The following is a 16,177-nucleotide window of genomic DNA, read 5'->3' as shown; positions in this document are numbered from 1 at the left end:
TGTTTTACCATTAATCTAGGATTACCATCCTTTTTTCCTTTTTGCATAGATTTCAGACAACTATTGCCCACACCCTTTAATATTTTCTTTGTTGGCCTCTTGGTTTTCTGTAGAAAATATGTAGATTTTTTGCAGTATAAAATATTATTGCAGCATCAGCCTATCAATGTGGGTTGGCAAAGCATTATTAAAGCTTACAGAGTTACTGTGAAACAATCTTTAGTTTTAATTTGTAGTTTTCTTCTTGTGCTTCTAACCCTCTTATTATCTGCTGTTCCCTCTCAGATAGGCTCTTAATTACTTCTTAATGATCCATTTCCTTTTGCCTTAATATGTTTGTGGCAAACATGATGGTGGATTTCTAAGGCTGCGCAATGCTTCAGATCTAAGAAATGTCTTCAGAGTATGTGAGAATGCAAATGCAGTACCACTTGGTGACTTGTTAAAGCAGCTATGTCTTTTTCAGGATCGTGCAAAGCATTGCACAGCCCTACTGATTTCTTCTAATAAATTCTTACATTTTATCTCGAGGATCCGGCAAGTTCAATTTCCTATTCTTGGTGGACTTCATGCTCCTTGGCTTGACTTACACATAACCCACAATGCCATTTATTCGGCATTGGCTTAACGTACTGTGTGAACTTAACCACAGTTTATGGTTTGACATGTTGAGACCCAGACATTTATAGTTTATTCAATAAACCATGGTTAAACAATCATGGCTTAATATAAAATATGAATCCAGCTCATGCATTTTAGGGGTAAAAAGCAGCACCTATCACTGAAAATAATTCAGGAATCATCTGTTTCCTTTCCCTCTGCAGGTCTTAAATTCTGATAGAAATAATAAGTGTTTTTGGCTAAAAGAAGAATATTGCCCATATATTGGAAAGTGGAAGTAGAAGAGTAGATATTCAATTCAGTATGACTTACTATTGAACAAGCATGTCCTAGAGCTGAACTGCCAACTCATTTACCTTATAGCGACTGATAATCATAGATATCTTAATTTTCAGGTGCATCCCAGCTCCAAATTCATGCAGTATGGCCAATGTTAGATCCAAATGGCCCATGGCAGAAAAGGACAGAATCTGGATGACCTTCTGTAAAGAGAGAAAAAAACATATTGACCAGTATGAGGGTTCCTATGGCTTTCCCCAGGAATTCATCTGTTGGGAATATAGTGGCTGGGAATTCTGGAAGTTTTAGTTCCAATGCTTCTGGTAGACATCAAGTTAGAGAAGGCTTCTTTAATGGAACATGAAAGAGAAAGTGATTCTTGGAAACCAAAGATTCAAATTTTCAGATCAGTCTCCATTTGAACCCTTAGGATTTTGGAAAAAATCCAGATTTTAGGTGGACTTTGCACTGAGCCAGCATAACAGACCAGAAAATGTGACTGAATGAGGAATTGGACAATGGGTTTGGCAGTCATGGGAGTGTTATAAAATGAGTGAACACTTGGAGATACAGAGAGATTTCAGAGAAAGGGGGACCAATGTGGAACTGGAATTAACAGGAATTAAGCCAGTTTGCAAGATGGATAGATGATATTCTAGAGGTGATGGATTTGTCCCTGGGGGAGCTGGGGGTGTTGACGACCGACAGGAAGCTCTGGCGTGGGCTGGTCCATGAAGTCACAAAGAGTCGGAAGCGACTGAATGAATAAACAACAACAACAAGCCAGCTTGGTCTAGTGGTTAAGGTGCTGGGTTTGGTCTAGTGGTTAAGGTGCTTGGCTAGAAACCAGGAGTCTGTGAGTTCTAGTCCTGCCTTAGGCATGAAAGCTGGCTGGGTGACTTTGGGCCAGTCTCTCTCAGCCCAACTTACCTCACAGGGTTGTTGCTGTGGGGAAAATAGGAGGAGGAAGGAGTATTAGGTATGTTCACCACCTTGAGTTATTTATAAAAATAATAAAGACGGAATAAAAATAAAATAAATAAATAATAATTAATTAATTAATTAACACTGGAATTAACACTTGATCACTTGGTCTCTATATAAGGGGAAAGTGGCAGAACTTTTGTCTATTCAACCTGTCTTTTTTTAAAAAAAAGGTAAGGTCCCTGTTTCATTGTTTTATCAATGAATTTGTTGGGGAAAAAAGGACAAGTTCATTGTTTCACTGTTTCTTCTGTGCACTTGTGCGACCCCCCTCCCCAGTTTTTTTCCCATTCCATTGGTAAACTTGTAAAAAAATGGCTGTAAAGGGAAGGAGCAGTGACTGGAAGGGAGGAGGGAGTGGTCTTACTACAGTGCTCGATAGCCATTTGGAGTGGAAGAAATGAATAGCCATTTGCCACAAGGACAGCATCAGTTGAGCTGACACAGGTTGGAAAAAAGTAATTTTTTGGTTGCCTGGCTAGGTGGAATTAGAGGACGACATTGGACTTTGTTCTTCATATATATATGAGGAAGGAGGAGTATGAGAAGCTGGAGAAGTGCCAGGGCCTGAAGGAGGAACTAGAGAGGATGTGGAAAGTGAAGGCCAAGGTGGTCCCAGGGGTGGTAGGGGCACTTGGGGCTGTGACTCCTAAGCTTGGAGAGGGGCTCCAACAGATCCCAGGAGCAACATCAGAGTTCTCTGTCCAGAAGAGTGCAGTGCTAGGAACAGCTAAGATCCTGTACAGAGCCCTCAAACTCCCAGGCCTCTGGTAGAGCACCTGAGGGGTTGAGGAAGACACATACCACCCACAGGGGCAAGAAAGGATTTTTTTTAAATATAATTTTTATTAAGAATTTTGATTATAATAGTAAAATCCAATACGAACTAAACTGAAGGAAAGAAAAGAGAATAGAAAGAAGTAAAAGGTGCAAGAAAAAAGAAGAGAAGAAAGAGAAAAGTAAGAATTAAGAAAAAGAAATATATGAAAAAGTGAATTCCAGCCTTCATCACAAGTATAAACAAATTTAGTGGCACTTCACCCCCTCTAAGATTACAAACATTTACTTTTCATCACCTGTCTCATCTCTTATCTATAAACAAATCCATAAAACATCATCTTTTCAGTCCTGGTATCAGCAGAAAGTCCATAAAGGGTTGCCAGAAGCTATAACATATCTTGTTTTAACCTTAATCAAATAAACCAACTTTATATTCCTTCCTTTTACTTCTAACAGTCTTAGTCTTTAGTTCATTCAAATATTGTTGTGGGATCTGATTTCTCTTCATTTTTTCTTTGTCCCATTGCACAGAGTTCTTCAAGGCTTTAACAAGCCTCTTTTGTAGATCCAATAGGAAAATTTTATCCAGGTCACTCTCCTGGCTTGTCATTTGTATTTCCCTTTTAAATTTTAAAACCTCAGGCAGTTTCTTTTATAAATCCAGTGAAACAACCTCTTCTTAGTCATTCTCTTGGCCTGTCAGTTGCAAATCCACTTTCGATACCATCTCTATCTTGTCAGATAACATCTGTTCTACATCTGTCATTTCTTCAATAACAACCTTTGGACATAGTCTATCCATAGAAGCAGAAATCATTACTGACATTGCTGATATTCTGGCTACTAATTTCTGACTCCATTCTTCAAAAGTTTCCTTCAGTATTTTCATTGTTATAATGTTTTGCAACATTTTACAGGTCTGTAAATCTTTCCTCTACCTAAAAACTTTAGTCCCCTCTAGTGCCCAGTTTTTGAAATCATGAAATTACTTATCTTTGTTGTATCTTGTAAAAACCAAAACAGAACCTGTTCTTTATAATTAATTCCAAAATCTTGTTGTAAAAGTTTCAACATTCCAATTTTATCTGGACCCTTAATCCATTTATAAGTTTCTAAGATCAAAATCTTATTTAGCTTTTTGTTGTTTATTTCAGATTCTTTAAATTCTTAAGCTTATGATTAAACTTTTCTTTCAATCAGGATTGAAGGCAGTCTCACCTGGCTTTTTCAAACTTGTTGTTTGGAAGGTCTCTCCTAGCTTAGTAGTAGTTAATGAGCAATTTCCAAAAGTGATTAGAATGTGAGGTTTGCAAACTTAGTGTTCTTTAAAAGTCCCCACTGCAGTTGCAAGCAAGATGGCTAATCCTGTCGTCTTCTGGTGCCCAAATTCACAGAAAGCTGCTGTCCTGCGGTCTCCTCACAAGGAGCAGCCATCAGGAGCAACTGTGGGCACTTTCCTGTCCTCTCCTTATCCATAGAGGTTCCAAGGAACCGGTCTACTCACCAGTTCCCTGGTCTTTGTCATTGGCTCCACTTTCACAGAGCCGTCTTCAGTTCACCACACCTCCCCCAGAAGTCTCAGACATTGTTCTTCTCAGGAAATGGTCAGTGGCCTGTTCTTGCACAAGGACAAGCTGGTCATGTTGATCACCCTAGAAAGCCATGTGGGTTGCAGATAAGATTCTAAATTTGGAAGGAGTTGGGCTCCAGCCCGTGTTCAGCCACGAAATGTTTTTTCTTGGCTGAAAAGCAGGTGTGCAACCACCAGGTCAAACAAAGAAACATTATTGTAACAGTAGAGAAGAGGTGAAGGTTGGAACAGCAGCTTACATCTCTCTCAGATGCTTTCATATAATCAGCATTTTCTACCAAGTTCTGCATCTTGCTCTGAACAAAAGTTAAATCCTCACAGCTTGTCAGGGAAACTCCCAAAGATTTACAGAGGAAACTCTGGGGAAAAAAAGAAGAAGCAAAAAAGGAGAGTATTTCATTGAACACAATGAGAAACTTCTTGAGAGAATGTGCAGTTTGGCAATGGAACAAATCACTTTGAGCACGAGAGCACATAACCTTCAGAGCGCATGCCAAAGGGCCATACTCTGAAAAGGCTGGACAACATTAAAATCAATTTTCATTTAAAATTAAAATCAGTATTACTTAATTAAATACATGAGTATGATCATTCCCTATTTTATAAGAGCAAAAAACACAAAACCCATGCAGCAGTCACACAGAACCACCACCACAAAAAAAGGCAAGAGATGTCTACTTTTAGGCAAAAGTATTTATTTATTATTCAAAATTTATTTATTATTCAAAATTTATTTGAATAATAAATTTATTTACTATCCAAATAATGTATTTATTTATTGTTCAAATGCTTTATTTGAATAAATAAATAAATATTATTTATTTATTTATCACTCAAATAAAGCATTTATTTATTTATTATTCAAAATTTATTTATTTATTGTTCAAATAAAGTATGTATTGATTGTTCAAATGCTTTATTTGAATAAATAAATAAATATTTATTTATTTATCACTCAACTAAAGTATTTATCATTCAAAATTTATTTGTTTATTGTTCAAATATCTATTACTGCCCATCTCCCTCTTTTTGGGGGGAGATGGGAGGTAATAGAAATTTGAATAATAAATAAACAAACAAATAAATAAATAAACAAACAAATAAATAAATAAACAAACAAAATCCTTCATCTCTGTGTTACAAATAGCTGGTAAAAGGTGACTGGTTTGAGGACCAAGGCTTCAAGTTATTTATAAGTCCTGAACAAATTAATTAGAAATGCTGCTTTCAGAGAGGAACTGACCTTTTCAGTTGACTCATCAGCATAACTGCTCATCTGACTTTCTAATTCTCTGCTCAGGTTCTGGGTCCACATGCTATCATCAATGGTTTCCAGAGATCTTCTCAGAAACTATGGACAAAAACAATCAATTAGAGTGTTTTGGATTATTGTTGTTATAAGCAGGCCTGTGACCTGGTACTGTTATTTGATTACCTTTGCCTGAATTCTTGCAAATTCATTGGAGTTACTTTATTTATTTTTATTTATTAGATTTATATTACCACCCCTCTCCCCCAATGGGGGACTCTACTTCTAGAAGTTAGCAGTATAACCTATTCCTGACTTACCATTATCATCAGTGACACAATTAATTAGATTTATGCCATACCTTTCTACTCTTGAGAACACTCAAAGGCGCTAAGAAAATTTAAAAAACAAAAACAGAATATGAAAAGTTAAAAACATTAACAAAAAATGATGCAAAAATCAATTGACAGTGAAAAGTCCAGTGAAAGAGTGCTTCTTTACCGATTTTTTTTAATTAATCATTTTTTAAAAAAAAGAGAACAGACAAGTGAAAGAAAGAGAAAAAAGAATACAAAGATATATCGAGAAGGGGACAGCAAAGTTGCAGAAGTTATACAATTAGTGTTCATTATACTGTTGATGAAGGATTAACATAAAAACAGAATAATTAAGATATTTTTAAGAAAAAGGAAAATATTTTTAAAGGGCTTTTAAAATCTCTGATACGAATGCCAGTTTCCCAATCACCTAACAAAGAAAAACAATGAAAAATAATTCAAGATCAATGGACCTTGCTTTTCCTCAAGTTACAGTGTCAGTTTCTCCTTTAATTCCCTCAAAGTAGATAGCACATGACTCAAACCACAGAAGTCCCAATGCAAAAACTCCTAAACTTACAAAACTTCAGTCATTACAGTCCATGGATCAGAAACTCCCTTGTGACTTATTTTCAATAGCATTAGAAGGAAACATATCTGAAAATCAGGAATGGCCTGGCCATTCTCTAGAAGCAGCCAATGACCAAGGGGCTATTGCCTTGATAGCCATAATGGTCAAGCACCTGGAGGCTACCGCAGCTTCTCTTCCTGAGGAAAATGTCACATTGGCCCTCAGGATCTTAGATATTGCCTTTGCATACAGAACAACTCCAGGAAAGAAGATATTTGTTAGATTTTCATCCTGCCTTTCCTTCAGGAGCTCAGGGTAACATACATACAGTAGCATTCCTTCATCCAAATTTTTCCCCACGACAAACTTGTGGGGTACTATATAGTTCCTCCCCCGCTTCTTCATCACTGTCGTCATCATCATCATCATCTTAGCAGTATCTTACCTGCAGCAACTTCTGCTCCCATTGCTCTCTGCTGGTCTCTGTTCTTCCTGCAAGAAAAGATAAAAATGATTGTTTCACTTGGATTATGACAACTGGCTATAATCTCAGTGTGTGCTTTCCAAAAGTTACAAAGAAATAACCATTACCTCCTTTTAACCATAAAACTAATAGCACCTATTTCTATTTCTAATATATAGTAATGTATTATTTGTTTAGGAAAGCCTGTTCAGTGTAGTGGGTAAAGCACCAAGCTAGAACTCAGGAGACTGTGGGTTCCAGTCCTGTGTTAGGCACGAAGCCAGTTGAGTGACCTTGGGCCAGTCATTTTCTCTCAGCCCTAAGAAGGAGGCAATGGCAAATCACTTCTGAAAAACCTTGCCAAGAAAACTGCAGGGACTGGTCCAGGCAGTCGCCAGGAGTCAAGAATGACTTGAAGAGGCAAATTAGTTGTTTGCTTACAATATTCCTACATAATGTGAGAACTTGTGGCTGCAGTTGGGCTTGAGGGAGCAGTTGGGTTTTTGCTGCTGAACCTCCCTCCCTGATGCACAACAAGCTCCCTGCCTGACAACTGGTTTTCATTGCTGGGTTGGTGGTGGAAACCCTGAAGCTGATAGCCACTGGGGATTTTGAACTGCCCCTTCCAGTACCGCCTTTAAATGAGCCTTGAAAACTGGGCTCTTCCTACAGACCTTGGGCTAAGGTGGTTGTTGGGTCCTAGTAGGTTGGGCATTCTATGGGAAAGGTTTTTTTGTTCCCTCTGGGCAACTGCAGTCTTGTTGATCCTATGATATTTCTCCCTTTTTAATTTGTAAGTTGCTCAGAGTCATTCTGGAGTTGCATGACCCTAGAAAGGTATACACACATACACACCATACATACAGTACATACATACCATAATAAGTTGGGGAAGTTCATTGTGAGAACTTTAAGCCATTTAAAGAAATAAAATAAAATATAAAATAAATCACTCTTGCTATAACTCGAATAATAGGAAAAAATCAGTAGAAAGAATTTCAAATGCTGTTTGAAAAGCCTGGGAAATTAAGGTCTTCAACTTACAGCCCCAGAGGCCACAATGTAGTCATCAAACCCTCCCAGGAGTATTATTTAAATCAGGCAAAAACTGATTCACATGAACCTACCTAAACTTGCTATCATTTTTTCATAGCTGCCATTAACAGTGCTACCTGTCTGCTCCCCCCACCCCCATCTTCCCAGTGTCTTCTTGCTGCTGCTGCTAATGATTTTCATGCTATTTTGCGGGGAGGCTTCAAGAATTTTCAGTGACATGGATGTCTTATGCCTCTGCAAGTCTTAAGACACCACTATGCCTTTTAATCCCCCTCCCCATACAAAGAAGGACTGAATTTTTAGTTGTATCCACTTTTGGTTCTGGGAACTACTGACAAGCTGAGAGTGGCCCTCAGGCCATGCTGTTTGTGTCCCTGCCAGAGGGACAAAGACCTTTAGTGGAACAAGTAAGATTTACACAGATTAGGATGGGTGACAGTCAGAATGGATCAATCAGTTAATTTTATTTAATTTTATTTAATTTTTATCATCTACTAACCTTGGAAGGATTCCCAAAGAAAAGGGACTTGTTTTGCCCACAGTTTCCTGACTGCTGGGTGGATGTTGCTATGGAGGATGTGTAAAAGTTGAAGGGCCCAGCCTCCCCTTTGGTTAAGGTTTGAGGCCAAGACCTGTTGGTGGAAAATGGAGCAAAGGAACAGGATTAGAGTCCCAGAGTCATCTTTAAACATAAATACATGGTTTATGAAGACTGAAGACTGAAATCTTAAACAGGGGCTGGGATTAAAGCCCTATTAAGGCTAAACAGAGATTAATGCATAATCTCCAAATATCTAAAAGTTTGCCATGACGGTAGAGCTTCATACTGTCCAAAGAACTTGGTAGTGATATAAAGATTACAGGTAGCATAATTAAGTGTTGGGAGATCTGCAATCAGATTTGAATATCCTGTCCCCAGTGTCTGAAATACAAAAGAGGGCAATGGCGTCTGCAGCAAACCATGGTGATCCCCAAAATGAGGACACACAGTGATGATGTCATCATACAAATGCCACCATTGCTTTCTTGTGTCCTGATGTTTGATGGTATAATCTGAAAACAATAAGATGTCACTTTAGAACAGTGTTTTTCAAACTTGGCAACTTTAAGATGTGTGGACTTCAACTCCCAGAATTCCCCAGCCAGCATGCTGGCTGTGGAATTCTGGGAGTTGATGTCCACACATCTTAAAATTGCCAAGTCTGAAAAACACTGTTTTAGAAGATCGTCTTTCAGAATGACATTTGATTGGGTAGGGGTGAGACTTCCCAGAATATGATGTGAATTTTTTTAAAAAAAATCATACTTCCACAAATATGTTAGTTATTTCCCCTCTAGTGATTCTAGTGTCATCTAGTCTTTACTGTGACAAAACAATAGTAATCAAGGCAGGGTTTATATCACTTCAAAAATGGCTGGGTGATTCAATGAAACCAGAAATCAGTAGTGGGGGAACGGTCTTTGTAAAAGGAAGCAGTTTGGTCTCAGTTTGCTATGGATCTCTTTACATTTGAAATGAATATCCAGGTTTCCAAAATGTCTGGTCTGACACACAAAGTAATATAACAAACGTCTTCCGAAGCTACTCTAGTAAGTGGCACATTGTTTATCTAATCTAATATGTGGAGTATATTATGGATATTTATACTTAACTTTGAAAAGGAAAATAGGTTTTTTAAGCATTGCTCACCAGAAGCCTTGCTACCAATCCTTGGGCACTTGGAAGATTTACTAAAAAGAAAAGAGCAACAAATATGTGTTATAGCAGATTTGAAAGTCTGCAATAATGTTATTCATTTCATGTAATTCCCAGGTTTGCTTTCCAAGATAGCTTTCAAGAAGGATAATTTCCTTTTAATTGCTTCAGAGTCTAAAGTGATGCAGCAGTTCATACCTTTACAGATAAATAGGAAGGGATCACTATTCCCAGACTTTGAGTCTAGATCAGCGTTTCACAAACTTGGCAACTTTAAGATGTGGGGGCTTCAATTCCCAGAATTCCCTGGCCAGCAGTGCTCAGCAGGAACCAATCATTCGCAGTGAGCAACTAAGCAGCTCTCAAGACGCATCACTGCAATCAATATTTATTCAAGACTTCAACGCTGAGTTGAAGTACACACATCTTAAAGTTGCCAAGTTTGACTAACACTGGACTAGATGCTTTTTCTATCAAACCACTAATGGATGCCCCTGAGAAAGATCACCCTTCATGAGCCACTAGGTTTACTGGTGTGCTTCATATCTGTTCCTTGCTGTAAGGAAGTGCAAAGTAGAGAAAAGGATTTTACATTCCTTTTGCTCTTCAGGGCCAGTTTCTTGCCTCCTATTCAGCAAAATCTCTTTTCATGCCAGTGTCTTCTGCAAAGTCCTGAATGTAGTGCTGCGGAATACCTTTCCTTTCTCCCACAATCGGTCCTGTTCATTACACTTGCTGTTCTGTTTAGCTTTCTTCCTTGCCAAGAACTCCTTTGTTCCCTTTTGCTGTAGGACCTCCACCATCCTGAACAAGAATTTTTTCTCCTCCCTTATGAGTCTAGATCAGTGATTTGCTGCTCCAGCCCTCCTACTTTTTCGTTAGACATTGCAGTGAGATGCATTTGATGCATATCCAACTCTTATATACTTTCTAAATTGCCTGAGGCGATCTCTGCTTTCTCAGCAGGAACCAATCATTCAATCATTCCCAGTGAAGAACTAAGCAGCTCTCAAGATGCATCACTTGCAATCAATATTTATTCAAGACACATTTTCAACATATAAAACTCAGCATGCAGCTGGTCTAGTCACTTTTTCCCTCCTAGAACTCTGCTGCCAAACATTACTCATTATTACTCTCCCTGTTCATATAGCCATGATTTTTAAAATGGGAGTTTCCCCCAGCATAAGCCTTTCCAAGGCTATTTCCTTTTTTGGATGTAATATTTTAGTGTATGGAATTCTGACCAAAGAAGACAAATGCTAATGGACTCCATTTGATGTTGACAGTGCAGTGACTGAGTGAGGTTTTGGTAGATCTCATATACCTGCTATCATTAAAATTTAAGGCACAAAGATAATATGTTCAAAAGCCTAATTCTCACTGAGAAAATAAGCCTATCTTTCATCATATCTCTTCTGATTTAGATGGATGAGGTTCCTCCAAGACGTTTCCCCAAAGCTTCTACATGGGGGAAAAACCCCTGAACCTATAAACATTATTCTGATAGGAACATCTGGATGTTTCGACTTGTGAGTGTAGGGAGAAATGAAGTTCCTTCTCCATTATTTCTAAGGGGACAGGTTGCATACAGGGAAGCCTAGTAGTAAATCAGGATGCATGTCAGGATGCAGAAGTGACCAGTTGGCATATTAAAATACTGTACTTTGAACAAAGTCCCTTTGTAAGTGCAAAAAAAAAAGTTAGCCAAGTAAGGAAAAAGTATACAATAAACCAATGAGAAATGGATACATTGTGCTATGCATGTGTATAACTATTGTAAGCATCCCCAGTTGATATTTGCTCCTATGGGCAGATCCAATGATGGTTATTGATTTTTTTTTTCTCTTTACTTGGTGGCTTCCTCTACACACTGAGCATCACATCCTTATCCCACCACACAAGACACTGCATCCACCATTGTTTGGGCAGTTCTTCCCACCCTAACCCCTCCTGATACAGCCTTCTCATGGAGCAGGTAGAGATTTCACATTGCTTTGCACAGAATCAACCTTTTGGTGCAACATTTTCATTTAAACAGGCACAATAGCATCCGCCATCCACCAACCTCCTTTACATGATCCAAGGAAAAGAGCTGATTCGTCTGGCCGAAGGATGGCCAGCTCTTTCAAACATCTGCAGAGGGGGATCAGGGTGCGAGTATAAGGAGCTGGCACCACAAAGACTAAGAGTTTGGGCCACAGAGCCTGCAGAAAGAAGGGAGATGGGATTCAATATTTATTCTGTTCACGCTCAGTTTTCTTTTATCAGACTTCAGTTACCGCTCCCTATAAGTAAGATCTTATGGAATATAAGATCCTGCTCCCCATAAGTAAGATCTTATGGAATATAACTGGATATCCAGAACAGCGTTTCTCAACCTTGGCAACTTTAAGACGTGTGGACTTCAACTCCCAGAATTCCCCACCCAGCCATGCTGGGTGGGGAATTCTGGGAGTTGAAGTCCACACGTCTTAAAGTTGCCAAGGTTGAGAAATACTGATCCAGAATAACTGAATATTCTAAAGCCAATATTTCTCGCACAAAACAGGGCAGAATGGACCATGCTTTGCCAAATGCTGCTTTGCCCATTTTTCCTTTGATAGATGCAGACTGAGGAAGGAAATGCTGCCTTCATTTTGATCTGGTTTTCTAACATCACCAGGCAGCAAAAACTGGCCTGACTTTCAGTGAAGTCTGTAATTCTGACTTCACTCTGCTGTTGTACAAGTTTAATATTAACAGTTTTAAATTATACAATTAGCCATAAAGCTAAACTTCCCACACATCTGACAGAATTATTTATTGATAATGCAACATCAGTAAGAGCTATACTTTACACTGAAAGCTCAGCAAATTTAGTGCAGCTATTTAAGAAGAACATTCCAAAGCTATGGCACTACTGTGTAAAATAGGTCCTTTTTGGAGACGCAACATTAATCTCCTAAATATATGATGCAAGAAGCAAAGCCTTTCCATAAGATCTTACTTATGGGGAGTGGCTCATATGGAAGCAAATAAATCTTGAGATCCATCAGGCCCATAACTAAATAGGTAACTGCAAGCAACTTTTCCTGCTGCCAGAATAAGTGTATAGAAGAATGTTTTTATACTGTTCATTTATATTATTAAAAACTTCATTCATTTAATAAAATCACATGGGTGATATTTTTCTTTTGTTAAGATCGTATTTTAATCACTCAGAGCTTAGGCTGGAATATAAAAGTATCAGGAAGGTTCAGACACATCCAAAATAGAACAGGAGGGAATTGTTGCTTTCTCTAGATTTTTCAGATAAACTGAGAATGATTACAGGAGCGTGATGGATGAACTAGATGGAACAATTGTTCTTAAAAGAACATCTACATACAAGGGACTCACTTTACTCATTCCTTCTGCAGAAGTGTTCATGTGCTCCAAGACATCAATGCACATATCTTGAATATGCTCCTCTTTTAATTTTTCTTTTTGAGTTGCAACAGGGTCTTTCCCCTGTGATAGCAAGATGCATGAGAGAATGGTTTGACAAAGAAGTTGCATTAATAGACTCCTGTAAGGCAACTTGAATATTAGCTTCCCATTACTTTAAAGAAAGATGCAAACGGATATAATCTGGGACATACTACATTGGAGGCACTGGTTTGCTGTAATGGTATGTGGGAATGACCTTGGGAGACAGGAGGAAGAGCTGCAGCCTGGACAATGGTCTGATAAATGAAATTTGAGTCTGAAAGAGGAGGGGTGGTGAAACTTCTTCAGAAGGGACCCTCTCTAGTTTTCGGAGGAGCAAAAGTGAGGGATGGGAGGGGTACTTCCAGTCTTGCAAGATTCTGTTAATGTAACTTTACAATAAAGATAGAGTTAGTACTCCTGGTTGTGCTCCTTGTCTGGACTACCTCACAAGACTAACAATTACACTAGTTTTAGACCCCTCCATCCAGCAGAATGCGGTGGCCAGGGGCAGCACGAATGATTCCCATTGTTACTAGGAAAGCCCTCTGAATGAGCAGTCAGCCAAGGAAGCAGCCAACCCTGGCCATAGACTCCAGTATGCATTCTGCATATCACTGTGTTCCTTGCTCAGATTATGCATACTGGCAGGATTGTACCGCAACAGTTCTTTAAATGGGCAAAAATGGGCAAGTTAAAGCAGCAAGGACAGTGTTGCAGTTGGTAACAGTGGCAACTCAACTGACAGTGTGGCACTCAGATTCAGTTGCCAGGCTAAGTCAACTTTTGCACTTGGAACTGACAACATGGGAGATGCCACCTTGTCCTTCTCTAGAGGAATCAAATGTCTTGGGTTGCCTTGTCTTCAAGTTTGCATTCAGCTGACAAAAACTGGAATGGTTGTTTTTTTTTTACAATGAACACAAAAGGGATCCCAAGGAAAAAGCCAAAAATCCTCCAAGGATTTCAAACTATGTATGTCAGAGAAAAAGAAGCTGATACTGATATATAACAAAATATGCTCAAAGTGGAACACTGTGACAGACATGTTTGATTCAGCTTATTAAAGATAATAAACAATGAAAATGGACAACCCTGGTATGTTTAAAATGGATGAACATACATCCCAGAAATAGACTGCTTCAACTGTTCTGAAAATTTCTTAGGTGAGTCTCTGTTTAAGAGTTTTTGGGATGGAAAACTGACTATCCTTTGCTTTTATTGTCATGTGCAGGCTGATGGTTGTTCTAGCTGGGCCAGGCCATTCCTGGCAACTCAGAAGGATCCAGGTCTGCATTTGCAACTCCAGAAAGAGACCCCTAGATGCTTCAAGTTAGACCTGAAAAAAGTCAACAGCCTCTATCCTCATGTTTTGTAGCTGCCAGATTAAAAATATTTTAGCTATCTAATGTTCAACTCACTGATAGGTTGACTGACACGGTAAACTGCTTGAAGATGTAGTCAACCATATCCCACACTGCACAGCCCTCAACACTCTGAGAGCGAAGAAGTTCTTTAATAAAGCACAGAATAGCTTTCCTCACCTGTCATAGAATGAAAGAAGATGATGATGTAGATGATGATTATAATCATTACATTTGCATGCTGCAGAATCTTTACAGCTCCCCATAAGAAGCCTTCTTAAGCTTTTGCCAAATGTTGAGTTTATAGCCATGCTAACTAGGGAAAATGGGAGTAGCAGTTTGAGAAAACTGGGTTAGCGAAAGGTGCACTGTCTACCTGTCTGGGTTGAATCAGCTCACAATGCCAGTCAGGATACCTAGGACTGAACACTTGTGCAAAGCAATTCCCTGCCCTAGAGAAAGAGTAGGGCACGACGAAGAAGTCTACTAGAATGCTTCTTCTGGAGTGAAGGGGCATAGTGCTTTGAGGGTCAAGAGCCACATTTGGTCAAGGGCCATACTTAGAAAAGGAGGCAGGACTCAGACAAAAGAAATGGGTGGGGCCAGGACAACATTTTTATTTAATTTTTATTTTCACTTAATTAGAATAAAATACAGTTAATGTGTTTACCCAGCCACATATTTAATAATTTGCCCTTCTATCAAATTAAAAATTCTAATTTGGCAACAAAAAGTAAAATTCAACTTCAGCTAAGAGTTTGGAGAATAAGAGAAATCCTGGGGCCACAGACTGGGTGCTTGTGCCTGCTGAGAAAAGTACACACACACGCACAGAGAATATATATAAACTGCATATATGTTCAAAATATAAATTACAAAAAAAATTGACAAAACATCTAAAAACACTAAAAAATCCCATGCACAATTAAACAAGACTGTGTGTGAACTTAATGAAGCATTCCTGATGAATCCATTCTTCCTCAGTCTTTATCAATACAGGTAGTCCTTGTTTAGCAACCACAATTGGGATTGGCAACTTAGTCATTAAGTGAAGTAATTGCTAAGTGAAATGTAATGATTTTACGATCTCACTTCAGCTTTCCTTTGCTTTACAGACCTGCAAAGGTTATAAATGTGAGGACTAGCTGCAAAGTTACTTTTTCATCACTGTCTGAACTGCAAAGGACTACCTGTAAAGCTAAATGGTAGGAGATTTAAGACACCACCAAGGAAGTACCAGTTCACATAGTACGTAGTAAACTCTGGAATTTCCTTCCAGAAAGAGTACCATCTTAAGACAGTTTTCTGAATTACACAGCCATGAACCGGTGCAATTTCCTTAGGCTTTTGGTCTGAACTTGTATGGTTTTTCATAGGTTTCTTATATCTTACCGTTTCACGATGGTCATCCAAAAGGCATTTAACAGCTTCCACAACTGGACGTTTTCTGCTTCTTGCTTCATATACTGAAAATAACCAAAGATTCAACATGAATTTAAGTGGGATTTTACCATGAACAATTTGACTCCAAATCACAGTGGCAACAAAAGGCTCTAAACTCACAACACACAAACATTCAATTGTGGGAACAAAGGAAGCTTGGAGTATAACCAGAAATTCATGTATGTATGTTTAGTTCATTTACTTCCTGGTTAAACCTTAATGTGGAGAGACATTTTGTTCCATAGTTGGAGCTGCACATCTGAGCCACCGATTGCATTCCTTGGTGGATCTTGGTGTGGTGATGGTTTAATAG

At 38.7% G+C, this 16,177-nt stretch overlaps 1 protein-coding gene across 1 annotated transcript in view; it reads right to left on the bottom strand.

Moving 5' to 3' along the window:
* MROH2B (maestro heat like repeat family member 2B) overlaps window positions 1-16,177 on the bottom strand; it is a 60,933-nt gene that overhangs the window by 32,818 nt on the left and 11,938 nt on the right. Inside the window, exons 11-20 of the mRNA XM_063291068.1 lie at window positions 15,814-15,887; window positions 14,479-14,601; window positions 12,989-13,099; window positions 11,676-11,814; window positions 9,602-9,642; window positions 8,411-8,543; window positions 6,838-6,884; window positions 5,499-5,606; window positions 4,495-4,614; window positions 978-1,103 (exon numbers count right to left, since the gene is read on the bottom strand). Of these exons, the coding sequence (XP_063147138.1) occupies window positions 978-1,103; window positions 4,495-4,614; window positions 5,499-5,606; window positions 6,838-6,884; window positions 8,411-8,543; window positions 9,602-9,642; window positions 11,676-11,814; window positions 12,989-13,099; window positions 14,479-14,601; window positions 15,814-15,887 (1,022 nt within the window). The remainder of the gene's footprint in view (window positions 1-977; window positions 1,104-4,494; window positions 4,615-5,498; window positions 5,607-6,837; window positions 6,885-8,410; window positions 8,544-9,601; window positions 9,643-11,675; window positions 11,815-12,988; window positions 13,100-14,478; window positions 14,602-15,813; window positions 15,888-16,177) is intronic.

Source organism: Candoia aspera, chromosome 1 (genome assembly GCF_035149785.1).
Source record: "Candoia aspera isolate rCanAsp1 chromosome 1, rCanAsp1.hap2, whole genome shotgun sequence".
NCBI lineage: Eukaryota > Metazoa > Chordata > Lepidosauria > Squamata > Boidae > Candoia > Candoia aspera.
This window is presented reverse-complemented; position numbering and strand designations above follow the sequence as displayed.